Source organism: Schistocerca serialis, chromosome 1 (genome assembly GCF_023864345.2).
Source record: "Schistocerca serialis cubense isolate TAMUIC-IGC-003099 chromosome 1, iqSchSeri2.2, whole genome shotgun sequence".
In the NCBI taxonomy this organism is placed as follows: domain Eukaryota; kingdom Metazoa; phylum Arthropoda; class Insecta; order Orthoptera; family Acrididae; genus Schistocerca; species Schistocerca serialis.
Window position 1 is genome coordinate 142925072 of NC_064638.1, and position 14940 is coordinate 142940011.

The 14940-nt window shown below is 40.7% G+C and overlaps 1 protein-coding gene across 1 annotated transcript in view; it reads right to left on the reverse strand.

Moving 5' to 3' along the window:
* LOC126456898 (glutamate receptor ionotropic, delta-2-like) overlaps window positions 1-14940 on the reverse strand; it is a 111327-nt gene that overhangs the window by 5160 nt on the left and 91227 nt on the right. Inside the window, exons 8-9 of the mRNA XM_050092792.1 lie at window positions 14243-14520; window positions 7086-7280 (exon numbers count right to left, since the gene is read on the reverse strand). Coding sequence (XP_049948749.1) covers window positions 7086-7280; window positions 14243-14520 — 473 coding nt within the window. The remainder of the gene's footprint in view (window positions 1-7085; window positions 7281-14242; window positions 14521-14940) is intronic.

The window sequence follows — 14940 nt, forward strand, 5'->3', positions numbered from 1 at the left end:
GTTCCTTAAAGGACGTGTGGGCAGACGTACTGCAGGACATCCACGTGCACTGACGACCATCCAACAGTTCTCATCCGCGCTTGAAGGAATGGAACATCCTAACTCAAGAAGTCCTTGCTACCCTTACGGCCTGTATGGGATCATGTTGAATATGGCTCCGTGGTGATCAAACACCCCATTAAAAACAATGTCTTGTGTGAAACTTCCTGGCAGATTAAAACTGTGTGCCCGACCGAGACTCGAACTCGGGACCTTTGCCTTTCGCGGGAGAGCTTCTGTAAAGTTTGGAAGGTAGGAGACGAGGTACTGGCAGAAGTAAACCTGTGAGTACCGGGCGTGAGTCGTGCTTCGGTAGCTCAGTTGGTAGAGCACTTGCCCGCGAAAGGCAAAGGTCCCGAGTTCGAGTCTCGGTCGGGCACACAGTTTTAATCTGTCAGGAAGTTTCATATCAGCGCACACTCCGCTGCAGAGTGAATATCTCATTCTGGAATGTCTTGTGTGCCCAGTGAAGCATCATAAACCGCGGTGACTTCGGTATAATTATAGTCCTTGAATAAAAATATCATTTCTGTTCATCTCACTACATATTCCCTTCAGTTACTTTCCGTACTATACTGTAGCAGTCATTTCTATATGTGATCCAAGTTTCATTGAGGTATGTTCACTGGTAGCGGCTCATCATGCCAAAGCATCTTCCGTTCTCAAGTCCTGCAAATCAGCGTATCTCGGCAAGAATCAGAGGTAAACGTATATTGCACCGGTCCGCCACGAGTCCTTGTGTACAGGCACTGTCGTCTCCCTACCAGTCCTGTGCAAGCTGAAAATTTGGTCACAGATTGACCTTTTCCACGAAGAACAGTTTCTCGCCCATGGGAAGAGGACAAAACAGCCCCTGAACGCGCAAAAGTTTTCGTTTCAACCCCCCACGTAACTTGCCTGGTTGATATTTTCAAGCCGTAAATCAGCGTCCACTCTGTTTTGAGGGAAGCCCAGCACTAAATAATTATACTTGTCGTCTGCTTTGTACGTGTTTTGTTCCATTTCAATTACTAACTAGGATATTTGCATACGTTTTTTATACCATTGACAAAAGAGTTATAGCCTGTTGTTCCTGAGATATCGCCTTCTCCATGTTTTTGTGAAACTGATAAATTTAAGGAAAGGGGATGTTTCAGGAGAAGCGAAGAATGGTATTTTTTTCAGGCACTGTGCTTGTGATGTTATACCCTGAAAAGTTGGCTATAAGACTTTACCATTGATTTGATTAAAATGTATATGAAACTTGAGTACTTAATAAGTAAGCGAATACGCAAATTATTTTTGTGTGTGGTGCGAGAGCAGCTAGAAAATGAGAAACACAGAATGTGGATACAAATATAGGTTTTTTGTCTTGATTTTCGCAGTTCGTTATCTAGTTGCATAAAAAACTTACTAAGTTTTGCTGAAATGGCGATTCCTGTTGAAACCAAGTCTTTGTAGGACCATGTAGAGATACACCAGCAGGGTGAAGTGGGCCGTTTGAGTACACCATTGCCTGGCACTTTAACGTCTCAGAGTGGTCCTTAGAGAACTGTTGCAAAAGAGCGAGTTAGGGAGTTAGGTTGGGCAAGAAGGTTGTGCCATTTTAGTCTGTCAGCTGTTTTACTTTGGAGCCGAGGTTTTAAAAAGCACCGAAAGTTAGTAGTCTGGGCCACTCTGAAGAAGGCGGAACACGTTTCCGCGACAGGTTGAGCCAGCCTCCGACAGCTGAGGTGCCATGTTGAGCTTAAGAGTGCTGCAGCCTCAGGCGGCTAGCGAAGGCTGCTGGTTTTCCAGGAGCGAGCAGTTTAAGCATCTTGTCCTTCGCTCGGTCGTGACAAATCAGTTAGTATATACTGCAACGGTAGCTGTATTCACAAAAGTATTTTGTATATTTATCTTTAATTACTACTATAGCACTAGATTGTTTACGTTGTGCGATGCCATTGTAAGTCATGCACTAGTCTGTCAGTTGTCGAGCTAATTAAATTTAGAGGCTTATCACTAGATAACAGACTTCAACAATTAATAATTGAATTTGGCAAGAACTGTGAGATCCCATATCCTTTGTATATTACAGAGATAAGCTCTCTCTTCGAAAAGCTGAAGATAAGTGTTTTTTAAGCACTGGCAATAAGCTATAATTTACTCAAGTATAGTCAGTAAAAGCACAAAAAATATCACAGAAGCCGTTATTTCCGAGGCACAAAATCGATTTAATCACGTCGTTCGTGTAAGGGTAATGTTTTTGTAATTAAGAACATTGTAGTAAAACAGAAAATTTGATCTAGAAACCTATACGGCCTTTATCGGCCATGAGGAGGTTTTCGATCACGTAAGCTGTGATAACCTGTGGGAGATTATGTCAGGCAGTAGTTGTGCTTATCAACTAGCAGAGGCGCTTCAGTCCGCAACAGCGCGACTGCTGCGGTCGCAGGTTCGAATCTTGCCTCGGGCATGGATGTGTGTGATGTCCTTAGGTTTAAGCAGTTCTATGTCTAGGGGACTGATGACCTCAGAAGTTAAGTCCAATAGTGCTCAGAGCCATTTGAATCATTTTTTTAACTAGCAGAGGCAACAGTCTTCATAAGTGTAATAAACAAAGGTAAAAATCAATTAGAAGAAATATTTAGCAAGGAAAGTGTAGGACAAGAAGGTGGACGATCGTCTGTTCTTTTTAATGTTTACATTGAGATCAATCTTCGTAAATGGAAATTTAAAGTAAACAAATGAATTAAGATGGCCAACGGTGAGTACCTGAGTGTCATTCTGTTTGCAGCTGATATCATTATTCAAAAGCACGAAAACGACCTCCGAAGATCAGTATGACAGCTGAATGAAATATGCAAAGAATACAATTTAAAAGTGTCCAGTAATAAAACCAAAATATGACATTCCAAGGAATATATTCAGTCAGATCAAAATTTCAGTTTTAGAAATACCTCGAATCTCTTACTGAAGCTTTGATATAAGTTTTCTTTTGAATCCGATATTGAAAATAAAATACATAAATTCGTTGTACCAGTAGCGATACAAGTAGGCCACTAAGTACAAAAAGAGAACGCCATAAAACTTAAAATTTCATAAGGTAATGGTGGCTCCTGTCTTATCCTATGGAAACGAAAGCCGGGTTATTGTAAGGAGAAAAAACGAAAGTTCAAATTTTCAACGAAAGTATTGAAAAAACTGGAGACAACATCTCACAGCAATGCGAGGTCATATAAATTCCCTGGCAATTCTGAACTACAAGCCCAATGAGAAAAGAGAGAAACTGGAAGACCTTGGAAAAGATGGGAATGATTTTGTTTGTGAGTTTAGAACTTGCCATAGACGGACCCTTCAACTCGAAAATACGATTACAACCTAAGTACAAAGTCACCAAGCTGCCACTCAGATAACGCTAAATGTTTTGCTGCCGTCGTGGCGTTATTTGACAAAATCTCACTCTTCTTCTCCTTCCTTTTCTCATATAGTATAGTAATAATCGCGTGTGATTTTCTCTTGTTGATTGAGCAGTTATTACCGATGCAGTAACTTGTGAAAGTTGGACCGTTTAAGCAAGCTTTTTCTGCCATTTGAGAGGTACCACAATCATTCATTGCGTTAGCTTCTTGTATTTGTATCAGAGGGTTTTATTTAATACAGCTATGAGGTTTATTTACAGGGGTTGGACAAAAATATAGAAACAACTCGAGAAGTACTAGCCTGAACATCAGTGTAGATGCAAGACAAGACTGCAAGTTGCGCGGTTGTATTTGACCATGAATAGTACCTGTGAAATGTCCTGAAATTTTTATTTTATTTTATTTACACGTCAAGTTCCGTAGGACGATATTGAGGAGCAAATCTCCGAGGTCATGGAACAGTACATGAAATTACAACATAAAAGTAATAACAAATAAAAATAAATGTTTATGAACACGAAAAAGGTCACTCCATAAGTTTAAGTATACGCAATCAACAACACAATAAGAATCAGCTTAATTTTTCAAGGAACTCCTCGACAGAATAGAAGGAGTGACCCATGAGAAACTCTTCAGTTTTGGATTTGAAAGCGTGTGGATTACTGCTAAGATTTTTGAATTCGAGTGGTAGCTTATTGAAAATGGATGCAGCAGTATACTGCACACCGGTTCAAAAGCAGGTTTGATTTCTGCCGAGTATTAACAGAGTGAAAGCTGCTTATTCTTGGGTATAAACTAATACTGTTAACTAGAAATGACAGGAATATTTATATTGAGGGGCCAATGTCAAAATAACCGTGAACTTACACCACTTATTGCCAGAACCGCCCGTTTCTGAGCCAAAAATATCCCTTTAGAATGGGAAGAGTTACCCCAAAATCTACTACCATACGATATAAGGGAATTAAAATAAGCAAATTAGACTAATTTTCGTGTCGAACGATCACTCACTTTTTTATGCCGTTCGAATAGTAAAAATGGCAGTATTAAGTCCTTGAACAAGATCCCTTTTCACAACAGCTTACTATCTGACCACCTAGGAATTTGAACTGTACAGTTTCACTAATAATATGCCCTTTCTGTGAAATTACAACGTCAGGTTTTGTTGAATTGTGTATCAGAAACTGTAAAAACTGAGTCTTACTGTGATTTAGCATTAGTTTATTTTCTACAAGCCATAAACTTAGGTCACGTACTGCACTATTTGAAATTGAAGCATTGTTGCACACAACATCCTTAACTACCAAGCTTTTGTCATCAGCAAACAGAAATATTTTAGAGTTACCCAAAATACTGGAGGGCACATGATTTATATAAATAAGGAACAGGAATGGTCCCAACACTGATCTCTGGGGCACCCCCCACTTGACAGTACCCCACTCAGACCCCACATCACAGCCATAAGCAACATTGTGAATAATGACCTTTAGCTGCCTGTTGCTGAAATAAGAGGTGAACCAATTGTGAGCTACTCCCCATATTCCGTAATAGTCCAACTTCTGGAGCAATATTTTTTGATCAACACAATCAAATGCCTTAGTTAAATCAAAAAATATGCCAAGCGTTCGAAACCTTTTGTTTAGTCCATACAGTACCTCAAAGAAAAAAGAGAATACAGCATTTTCAATTGTTAAACGACTTCTAAAGCCGAACTGTACATTTGATAGCAAATCGTGTGATATGAAATGATCACTTATCCTTATATACACAGCCTTTTCAATAACTTTTGCAAACACTGATTGCATAAAAATAGGTCTAAAATTGTGGTGTCACCGCCAGACACCACACTTGCTAGGTGGTAGCCTTTAAATCGGCCGCGGTCCATTAGTATACGCCGGACCCGCGTGTCGCCACTGTCAGTGATTGCAGACCGAGCGCCGCCACACGGCAGGTCTAGAGAGACTTCGTAGCACTCGCCCCAGTTGTACAGCCGACTTTGCTAGGAAAGGTTCACTGACAAATACGCTCTCATTTGCCGAGACGATAGCATAGCCTTCAGCTACGTCATTTGCTACGACCTAGCAAGGCGCCATTACCAGTTAATATTGAAATTATAAAACATGTACCGTCAAGAGCGATGTTCTCCAATTATGGATTGAAGTTAAGTATTCCAAGAGCTACGTTCTTTTCTTCATAGTATAAATTCCCGTAACTGTTCCAGACCTCACGCCAGTCTGCGTGAGCTTAAGCGCGTGCCTTTCGGCTTCACCTCATAGTGACTTGGCTGTCTTGCCAAGTCACAACAAAAATTATCTACGTTGTCGATTTCCCCTTTATAAAAGGGCTTTACTACTGAGTAATCACTCAGGAAACTGACCATTCCTAAGGGAAAATTGCAAATGTCAGTCGTGATCGGAACAGTGCTCTGTGTGAAACTTCCTGGCAGATTAAAACTGTGTGCCCGACCGAGACTCGAACTCGGGACCTTTGCCTTTCGCGGGCAAGTGCTCTACCAACTGGGCTACCGAAGCACGACTCACGCCCGGTACTCACAGCTTTACTTCTGCCAGTACCTCGTCTCCTACCTTCCAAACTGTGCTCTGTGTAGTTGTGAGCGCACTATGTGGAAGAAAAGTGAATTCGAACGAGCGGATATTATTGGTGCTGGTATGGTGGGTGCTTCCTAAACCAAGTTAGTCGAAGTGTTTGGTGTTCCATGAGGCACCGTGTCGAAGATTCATACCGCAACAGCGGGAGTTACGTGATGGTAAAAGACGGTCATTGAAGAAGATTGTGACAACAAGCAAAAGAATGACAATTGCAAAAATCATTGATGAACTGAATGTTGCTGTGGCGAACAGTGTCAGCACCGAAACAAAATGAAGATGTTAATCTCTGTAAGAGGAAAGTTTACTACCGAAGCCATAAAACCTGGGCTGTGGAACAATGGAAGAAAATTTGGTCGGATAATTCTTATTACACACTGCCTCCAAATTCTGAGCCTACGTCCCAAGAGTGAAACCCGGCGGAGGTTAGGTGATGATTTGGGCAGGGCCTCTTTTAAGACAGCTCACGTCGTTCAGGACTGGTTTTGTGAGTACGGGGATGAATTGTTGCATCTCACTTGGCCGCCACACCACTAGATGTCAATATTATTGAGCCTGTGTCGTCTCATTTGCAGAGAAGGATGCGTGATGGCTGTCTGTCTTTATCATCGTTGCCTGATCTTGCCAGTATTTAGCAGGAAAAGTGGCATAAGATTCCGTTGAAAACCATATAATGCCTGTATTTATCCATTCTGAGACGACTGGAAACTGTTTCAAAAACCTACGGTTTTCGTACACCAATTCAGACATGGTAACGTGTTGTGCATTTGGTGTTTCCTTATGTTTGTTCCCCCCTGTATGTGCCTCTCTAATCTCCACCATGTGTTCGTAGTGCCGTTTAATAGCTCTATCATCACGAAGATTAAGGTAGTAGTCAAGGGTAATCGCATCTGGAAATACTAGAGGAAGCTTATCTTTGCGTGATATTCAGGACAGAAAGCTGTGTGGCATGTCCCCATTTGAGTAAGAGCAGACAACACATGGAGTACATCTGTTACGGGCTATCGCTACCAACTGGTCGTTAGATGAAGACAGGAGGAGCGCCACGGACACGTACCTGCGAATCGAGAGGACCTCGCAGAGCAAGAGGAGTGGTGCCACCAGCAGCGCGGCGATGAGCAGCAGGAACGCTGGCGCCAGTGTGTCGAGGCGCGCGCTGGCGAACTGCCCGTCCACCAGGCAAGATGGCCGCCGCGAGTGCCACTTGGTGCGCCAGTAGGCCACGTGGCCCGTCTCCCACAGCTTGCGCAGTCTGCAAGGGCGTCCTCGCTAACTCTGCTGCAGACTGAACTCTGGTGCGAAGCAATTTTATTGACTGTAGCACTTAGTCTAACCTGATAATGACCACAAGGTATAAATGACCAAATAAACTGCTACATAAGATAAATGGAAAGTATATTGACGAAGTTTATAATTTGCAAAGTTACTTGTTGCAAAAAGTGATTACTCCCTTAAGAAGTTATGTCTCATCTGGAAGATTAGGAGACGGAATATCCAGAACATACACCAACGAAAAAAGTTTTGTATCACCTCGGTTCCGAGAGTTCCCGAACCTGTACAGAAAATTTGAATAAAGATCAATATAAACATCATTTCCGCCCTTTTTATTACTCGTGAAAACCACACACTGGATTTTGTACCACCATACAGCGAGACCTTCGGAGGTGGTGGTCCAGATTGCTGTACGCACTGGTACATATAATACCAAGTGGCATGTACTCTTGCTTTTTTTATGTATGCCTGTATGCGTCTTGGCATACTATCCACAAGTTCATCAAGACACTGTTGGCCCAGACTGTCCCACTCCCCACGGCGATTTCGCGTAATCCCCTCAGAGTGGTTGTTGGGACACATCGTCCATAAACAGCCCTTTTCAATCCATCCCAGACCGATAGGGTTCATGTCTGGAGATCAGTCGATCGATGCAGTATGCTGAAGGGAGTCTTTGACAAGATCTCGTCCCTGAAGATGAATTCCTCGCCAGTATGCTGTCTATATGGTTGCACTATCAGTCGGAAGATGGCATTCACGTATCGTACAGCCGTTATGGCGCCTTCCAAGACCATCAGCGGCGTACGTTGGCCCCACATAATGCCAACCCAAAACAGCAGGGAACATCCACCTTGCTGCTCTCGCTGGACAGTGTGTCTAAGACGTTCAGCCTGACCAGGTTCCCTCCAAACACGTCTCCGAAGATTGTCTAGTTGAGGGCATATGCGACACTCATCAGTGAAGAGAACGTGATGCCAATCCTCAGCGAAACATTCATCATTTTGTTGGGCCCATCTGTACAACGGTGCATGGTGTATTGGTTGCAAAGATGGACCTCGCCATGGATGTCGGGAGTGAAGTTGCGCATCATGCAGCCTACTGCAAACAGTTTGGGTTGTAACACGACGTCCTGTGGCTGCACGAAAAGCATTATTCAACATGGTTTCCTCCGAGCCATAATCCGTAGGTAGCAGTCATCCAATGGAGTAGTAGCCCTTGGGCGGCCTGAACGGGGCATGTCATCTACAGTTCCTGTGTCTCTGTATATCCTCCATGTCCGAACAATACCGTTTGGTTCACTCCGAGTCCCCTGGACACTTCCCTTGTTGAGAGGCCTTCTTGCACAAAGTAACAATGCGGACGCCATCGAACGGAGGTGTTGACCGCCTAAGCATGGCTGAACTACAGACAATACGAGCCATGTACCTCCTCCCTTGTGGAGTGACTGGAACTGATCGGCTATCGAACCGCCTTCTTCTAATAGGCGCTGCATCGTTGTTTACAACTTTGGCCAGGTTTAGTGACATCTCTGAACAGTCAAAGGGACTGTCTCTGTGATACAATACCCACAGCCAACGCCTACCTTCAGGAGTATTGGAAACTGGGGTGCTCCAAAACTTTTTTTGATGAGTGTGTTTCATTTCTTTTCAAATTCGCTGGAATGAGTTAATGCTGAAACACTAAACATTTAATTTGCTTTCTAATTCTAAACTTCAATAACACACTCCAGTTTCAAAATTGTTAACACCAGTAAAATAAAACAGAAGTCAAAAAACCTCTATCAGAGAAAAACATACCTTAAAATATAAATATGCGAAGAAAATTGTTGGAACAACTGCTGAGCTAAAATAGCTGTATTTGTAAATACAAAAAGTATCAATTAAGCGTCCGCCTAAAAATGTTAAGTACATAAAACTGAATTAGTTCGCAGAAAGTACCATTATCTGATGCGTTTTTGTCACAAATATTGTACTTTTCAGTTTGTGTAAGGATGGAAAAATGTAAACACATAATTGATAACGTTGTTATTCCGCGATTGTTTGACGTTTCGTCTCAACAAGGCAGAAGCTCTCTGGATGTGTTAATGAACAAACGTGATTGGCACTCTAGATGTCTAAATATTGGGCAACGTTATCATGGATTATGCTGTGTATGACCACACTCTGCAAAATTTAATCTACTAATAAATGAATGAATATGTCTGATAAGATTTTATGGTCAGTGTTTTTATTTCAGGTCAGCAGAGGTTATTAAACATTTCCTACACAGAATAGACGACGACTCCGGAAAAACTCGTAATGGGGTTTCAATATGGATGTTGAAAAGATCGACAAAACATGAGATAAATGATGTTTTATTTGAACCCTTTGGTCTTTCTCGTAACTTCTGAGCTTGTTATCCAATCCTCACGTTTAATTTGACTGCATGTTCAGACTCTTGTCAAGAATTCCAACGTGAAGGTTAACGCCATCTTTCAGAAATAGAAAATTCTAATCACTGCCATGAGAGACATGAGAGCGTCATACCAATAGGTCATACAGACAATTGGGTCTGGTGCAGCTGCTACGGAACTAATGGTGGCGAGGTGGGCTCAGTACAACAGTATGGGAAGGAGAGTATGTTCTGATCTGCACAACCAGGATATATGCGGTTTGTTCGAGTGGATCTGACTAACAGACAGATCACAACAGCTGATATTCATGTCACCACGAACTGTCGAGGACAGGTTACTGGAAGCTGGGTTGAGATCTCGAGCTATCATGCTTCATTTACCACCGACATCATTCCACAGAAAAGAGATATCTGTATGGTGTAAGGCCAGAGTCAGCTGGGACACAGAGTAAGATTTTGTGGGTTTGAATCTTAATTCTGTTGTGGCGTTCACACTGATTCCATTGTGTCCACGTATGACCTTGTGAGGGCTCATAGAAAGCATCGAACTTTGAGGTCCTTACTTCTCCAGCTCCTGGAAACATGGTGTACATTAGATATGATAAAAGAATAGATTTGGTAAATATTTATAGACTAAATGCTCGTCCTTGTGTGTCAAGAATGGTATACTCTGTGTGTCATAACTTTCGCAACGACACCTCCAAATTGCATATTCCAGTAGGGTAATGTATGACCCTCACTGCAGTTCACAGTAAAAACACCATGGGGAATGTAATAATACTTGATTGACCTGCCCATTCCTCTGACATACACCTATAGACCATGCCTGGTATCCTATGGGAAAACGTATACTTTGGAAACAGCAGTCTGACACACTGTGTCAAGCAATTTCTCCAGTTGACAGCTGAAATTCGCTTGCTTTCATATCCAATTGAATACAAGAGTGCATTTGTGCTACAGGGGCCACACTCATACAAATGTTGATAGTGGATACCACTACCGAATGTAACAAATGTTTTATCATTTCTGTCAAGGACATAATAAATTTCATGTAACCAGTTACATTGCTATCAGTACTTTTTTATTTGAACTGTAGGCCTATTTGAGCTACACAGTCATCATCAGGTTATCTGTAATAGAATATCTTATAAATGTTGGTACATTTGTTGTATGACTTGTGAGTTATCTATTGATAACATGATTTTACATACGTTTTTAACAGCTTACTTTCATGAAATATCGTTGATTATATTGCTGTCTGTTTGTTTCCTGACTATATTTTTTCCTTGGTATTTGAGTAGTAATCAGTTGTGCATTACTACATGTTCTGATACTTCCTCAATAATGAATTAAACTCTATTTGCAGTTGAAATTTCATGACTGCAGTTGTGTCAGATGGTTCAAATGGCTCTGAGCACTATGGGACTCAACATCTTAGGTCATAAGTCCCCTAGAACTTAGAACTACTTAAACCTAACTAACCTAAGGACAGCACACACACCCATGCCCGAGGCAGGATTCGAACCTGCGACCATAGCAGCCTCGTGGTTCTGGACTGCAGCACCAGAACCGCACGGCCACCGCGGCCGGCTTGTGTCAGATGATCAGCGATGTTGTGTGGTTACGTCAGCCTGTTGGCAATTCTGTCAGCGATGTCATTGGTTATGTTGAATGGATACCTGTGGTGATGCGTTACCAAATTTTTTTATCTGATTATATTATGACTTATCCAAGATCTTTGTGGATAATATCAATAAAGTTTTCGATGAAGTGTTTATATTTTAGATCAGTTTCTTTGTTGGGGTTTGAATGTGGATACTTATGTTTCATATACTATTCATACCTCGATTTCCTACAAAATATTCACTATCGGTCCTTCTGGCGTTACGTACTAAATATTGATAGCAGTACCCAATAAGTCTGTGTGTGGGTCAATTTCATGTGGTGGAGAATGGTGGATGGGTTGGTGTCAGTCTAACATGCTCACAACATTCTGTTGCAAAGTTTTTACCTATCTGTCCTACACAGAATTTTTCACAGTCTTTGCAACGAATTTAAATATACCTGGTTTGGAGTATATAAATGGTTTCCGTTTTTATATTATGTCAAGTGTGGTAAGCTAAAGGTATGATGGTGTTCTTCAGCAAAACATTCATTTTGTTTGAGATATGTTCCCTAGGTATGTGGTAGATATATATGTAATTTTCTGTTTCCTTGGTGTATTTCTGATGGCTGTTATTTCTTTACATATAGTAGTTCAGGAGGGTTTCTTGTATTTGTTATACAACTCTGTGATTATTTGTGGATTGTATTTGTTATATTGAGCCACATATTGCAGGGTTTTAATTTCTGTTTGTATAGAATCCTGTTTTAGAGGCAGGTTAATCATTCTACTGATCATGGTGTGAAAGCACACATATTTGTATGTTGTTGGGTGGCAGAAATTTGCATTGATAATGTTAACAGTTGGAGTTGGCTTTCGAATTAACAAGAGCTGTTACTATTACTTATGGTCAAATCGAGGAAGTTTATTGATTTTCTTGTTTCTGGTTGCATTGTAAATTTCATTTTGAGATATAGAGTGTTGAGTGTTGTGTGTATGTGTTCCATATGCTTATTGTTTCTATCCATGAGCTTTATTGTGTTGTCATCATATCTGTATTAATTTATTATTTTATTTTGTGGTTCTGAAGAATTTTTCTTCTAATGTGTTTAAGAAAATATCTGCTATGTGCCAGCAATGCTACATTCCATAGCTACTCCATCACTGAATGTGAAGTGGTTTTAGTTTAGTACTAAATTCAGAAGCTGCAGCATTCAATCCAGTTTTTTTGTTAATGTGATATGTAGGACTATTTATACTATCCACAACTGGGTGGATTGGAAGTGAAGGTTTATGTATTTTTGGGTGTCCACATACTCTGGATATCTTTGGGTTCATTACTATACATGTTCCATTTTCGTATTCAGTCATAAGTATAGTGGAGTGCTCTATAATTTTCTTGGATTGAGCTGCATATTTGTTTGTTGGATCGGTAGAGATATGTATTATGTTATTTATCATGAAGAATACATCCAATTTTTGTATGTACTCATTTTTTTGTAGTATGACTGGATGATTTCCCTTATCTGGCTTTATAGCTATTTCATTACTGGATGTTAGCTTGTGGTTGATTTGGCATAATATTCTATGATCTTTTTTTAAATACAATATGAAATCTTGATGTTTGTCTTTCCATCATATTTACTGCTTTAACTGTCATCTGTTTTTGTTGTTTGAGTGATGGTTTAGTTCTCTTTATGGCTGTCTCAGTTGTTGCTGCAAGTTTCATTTTAATTTGTTTTTGTAAATTTAGGTTGTAAATTATATTTTAATCATGTATCTAGGAGATTTTGCTTTTGTTTAGGGAAATATATGAAACAGAATTAATGCATTACTGAAAAATACCAACATACGTTTCGCTTATGAAACACAATGTAATATAAAAACAAAAATAGAGTCATGCAACTGAAAACCACTGCAGGCTGTGGAAAATTCTACGTAGGACAAAGAGGTAGGAAATTCGCTACTAGATATCGAGAGCATGTTACACTAATTGCAAACAACTCATTCTCCTCTTTCCACCACATTAAAAATGAATAGCACATAACAGATCGACTAAAAAGTGCTATGGATACTTTACACATAACACCAAAAGGACCGATAGTGATTATGGTGGAGGATGTCGACATACATTTACGCACAAGAGATTGTCCACATTTAATCCTCAAGGGACAAATTGATCTAAAATAAAAACACTACATAGGAAATTTTAATCACATAATCCCCAAGTTCCTCAATAAATCATAATACAACCATCCACAAAATTTTAGTAACACAACACTACAGATATCTGTTCAGGAGAACCAGAACTGTCGATAATCATATGTAATATTCAACATCGCTGATCATGTGATATTATTGCTGTCACGAAATTTCAACTGCACTTTCAGTTTCCTTTTGACCATTATTAATGAGATATCAGAACGTACTGGAACACACAACTGATTATTACTAAAATAACAAGGAAAGGATATAGTCAGTAAACAAACAGATATCAACAGAATGAACGATATAGCATGGAAGTCTGGACATAAACGCATATGTAAAATCATATTATCCATAAGTAACACACTTACCACGCAACAAATGTACCAAAATTTATAAGAGGTTCTATTACAGTCAACGAAATGATGGCTGTATAGCTGCAATAGGCCTATAGTTCAAATAAAAGAATAATACTCGTAGCAGCGTAACTGGTTACACAAAATTTATTGTGTCCTTGAAAGACATTTATTATGCAGCAGGCTCAGAGGATTACAAATTTTTTTAATTATTTAATACAAATACGTGATGAACATCTTCAGAAAGTTTGATGAAAATCACACTGGTGCTTTACGGTTTAACACCTACCATTTCTGACAGTGTATGACGCTGTGAGAAGTAAATACAATTGCCAGCGGCCAGCATGCACTAGGATAGTCTAGGAGGAATACTGGTAATAGCATTACCCAACCGTGACCATCTCCTTGAGGGGCGACTTCTTCTGCACGGGCGTGTAGGTCATGACTGGCGGCAGCAGCGGCGTGACGACCAGCGAGCACTTGTCCTCGGGGCTGAAGATGCGCTCGATCAGCGGGTACATGTTCACCTCCTCCGTGTGGAAGGCGAACGGCTCGGTGGCCATCTTGTGCACGCCCACCTCCAGCGGGAAGTAGTTGGGCTGCTTGGCGCCAGGGGGAAACACCTTGGTGGCGAACAGCGCGCGGTCCACCGGGTCCTCACTTTTCTGCACTCATATTGCGGCATTTCTCCACCAGTCTTACTGACAGTCAAGTCTCTTACTCAGACATTAATAATCTGAACCAAGAACATTGCATTACGTATGGATTCAGCTTTTTCCAATCGCAATCATAAACGTGTTTGTGGCTCAAGAATTAGAGGACTGTCCTAGAATACTTTTCCCCTGTATTTTCAATTACACATTGTATAGTAACGCCCTTCCATTGAGAGAGATTTTTTTTGTTCTGAAATACTAACTTTCCGCTATTAGCAACATTATTAAGGATGGAACACCAGCTTAGTTGAACAAGAAACGCTAAAGTACCTAGCTTCCTTAAAAATTGTCCCATATTAATGCACAAGGAGTTACGAAAGCAGACTGAAGTCACAGAACGGTTAAGACACTTGACTCGTGGTTCTGAGCAAT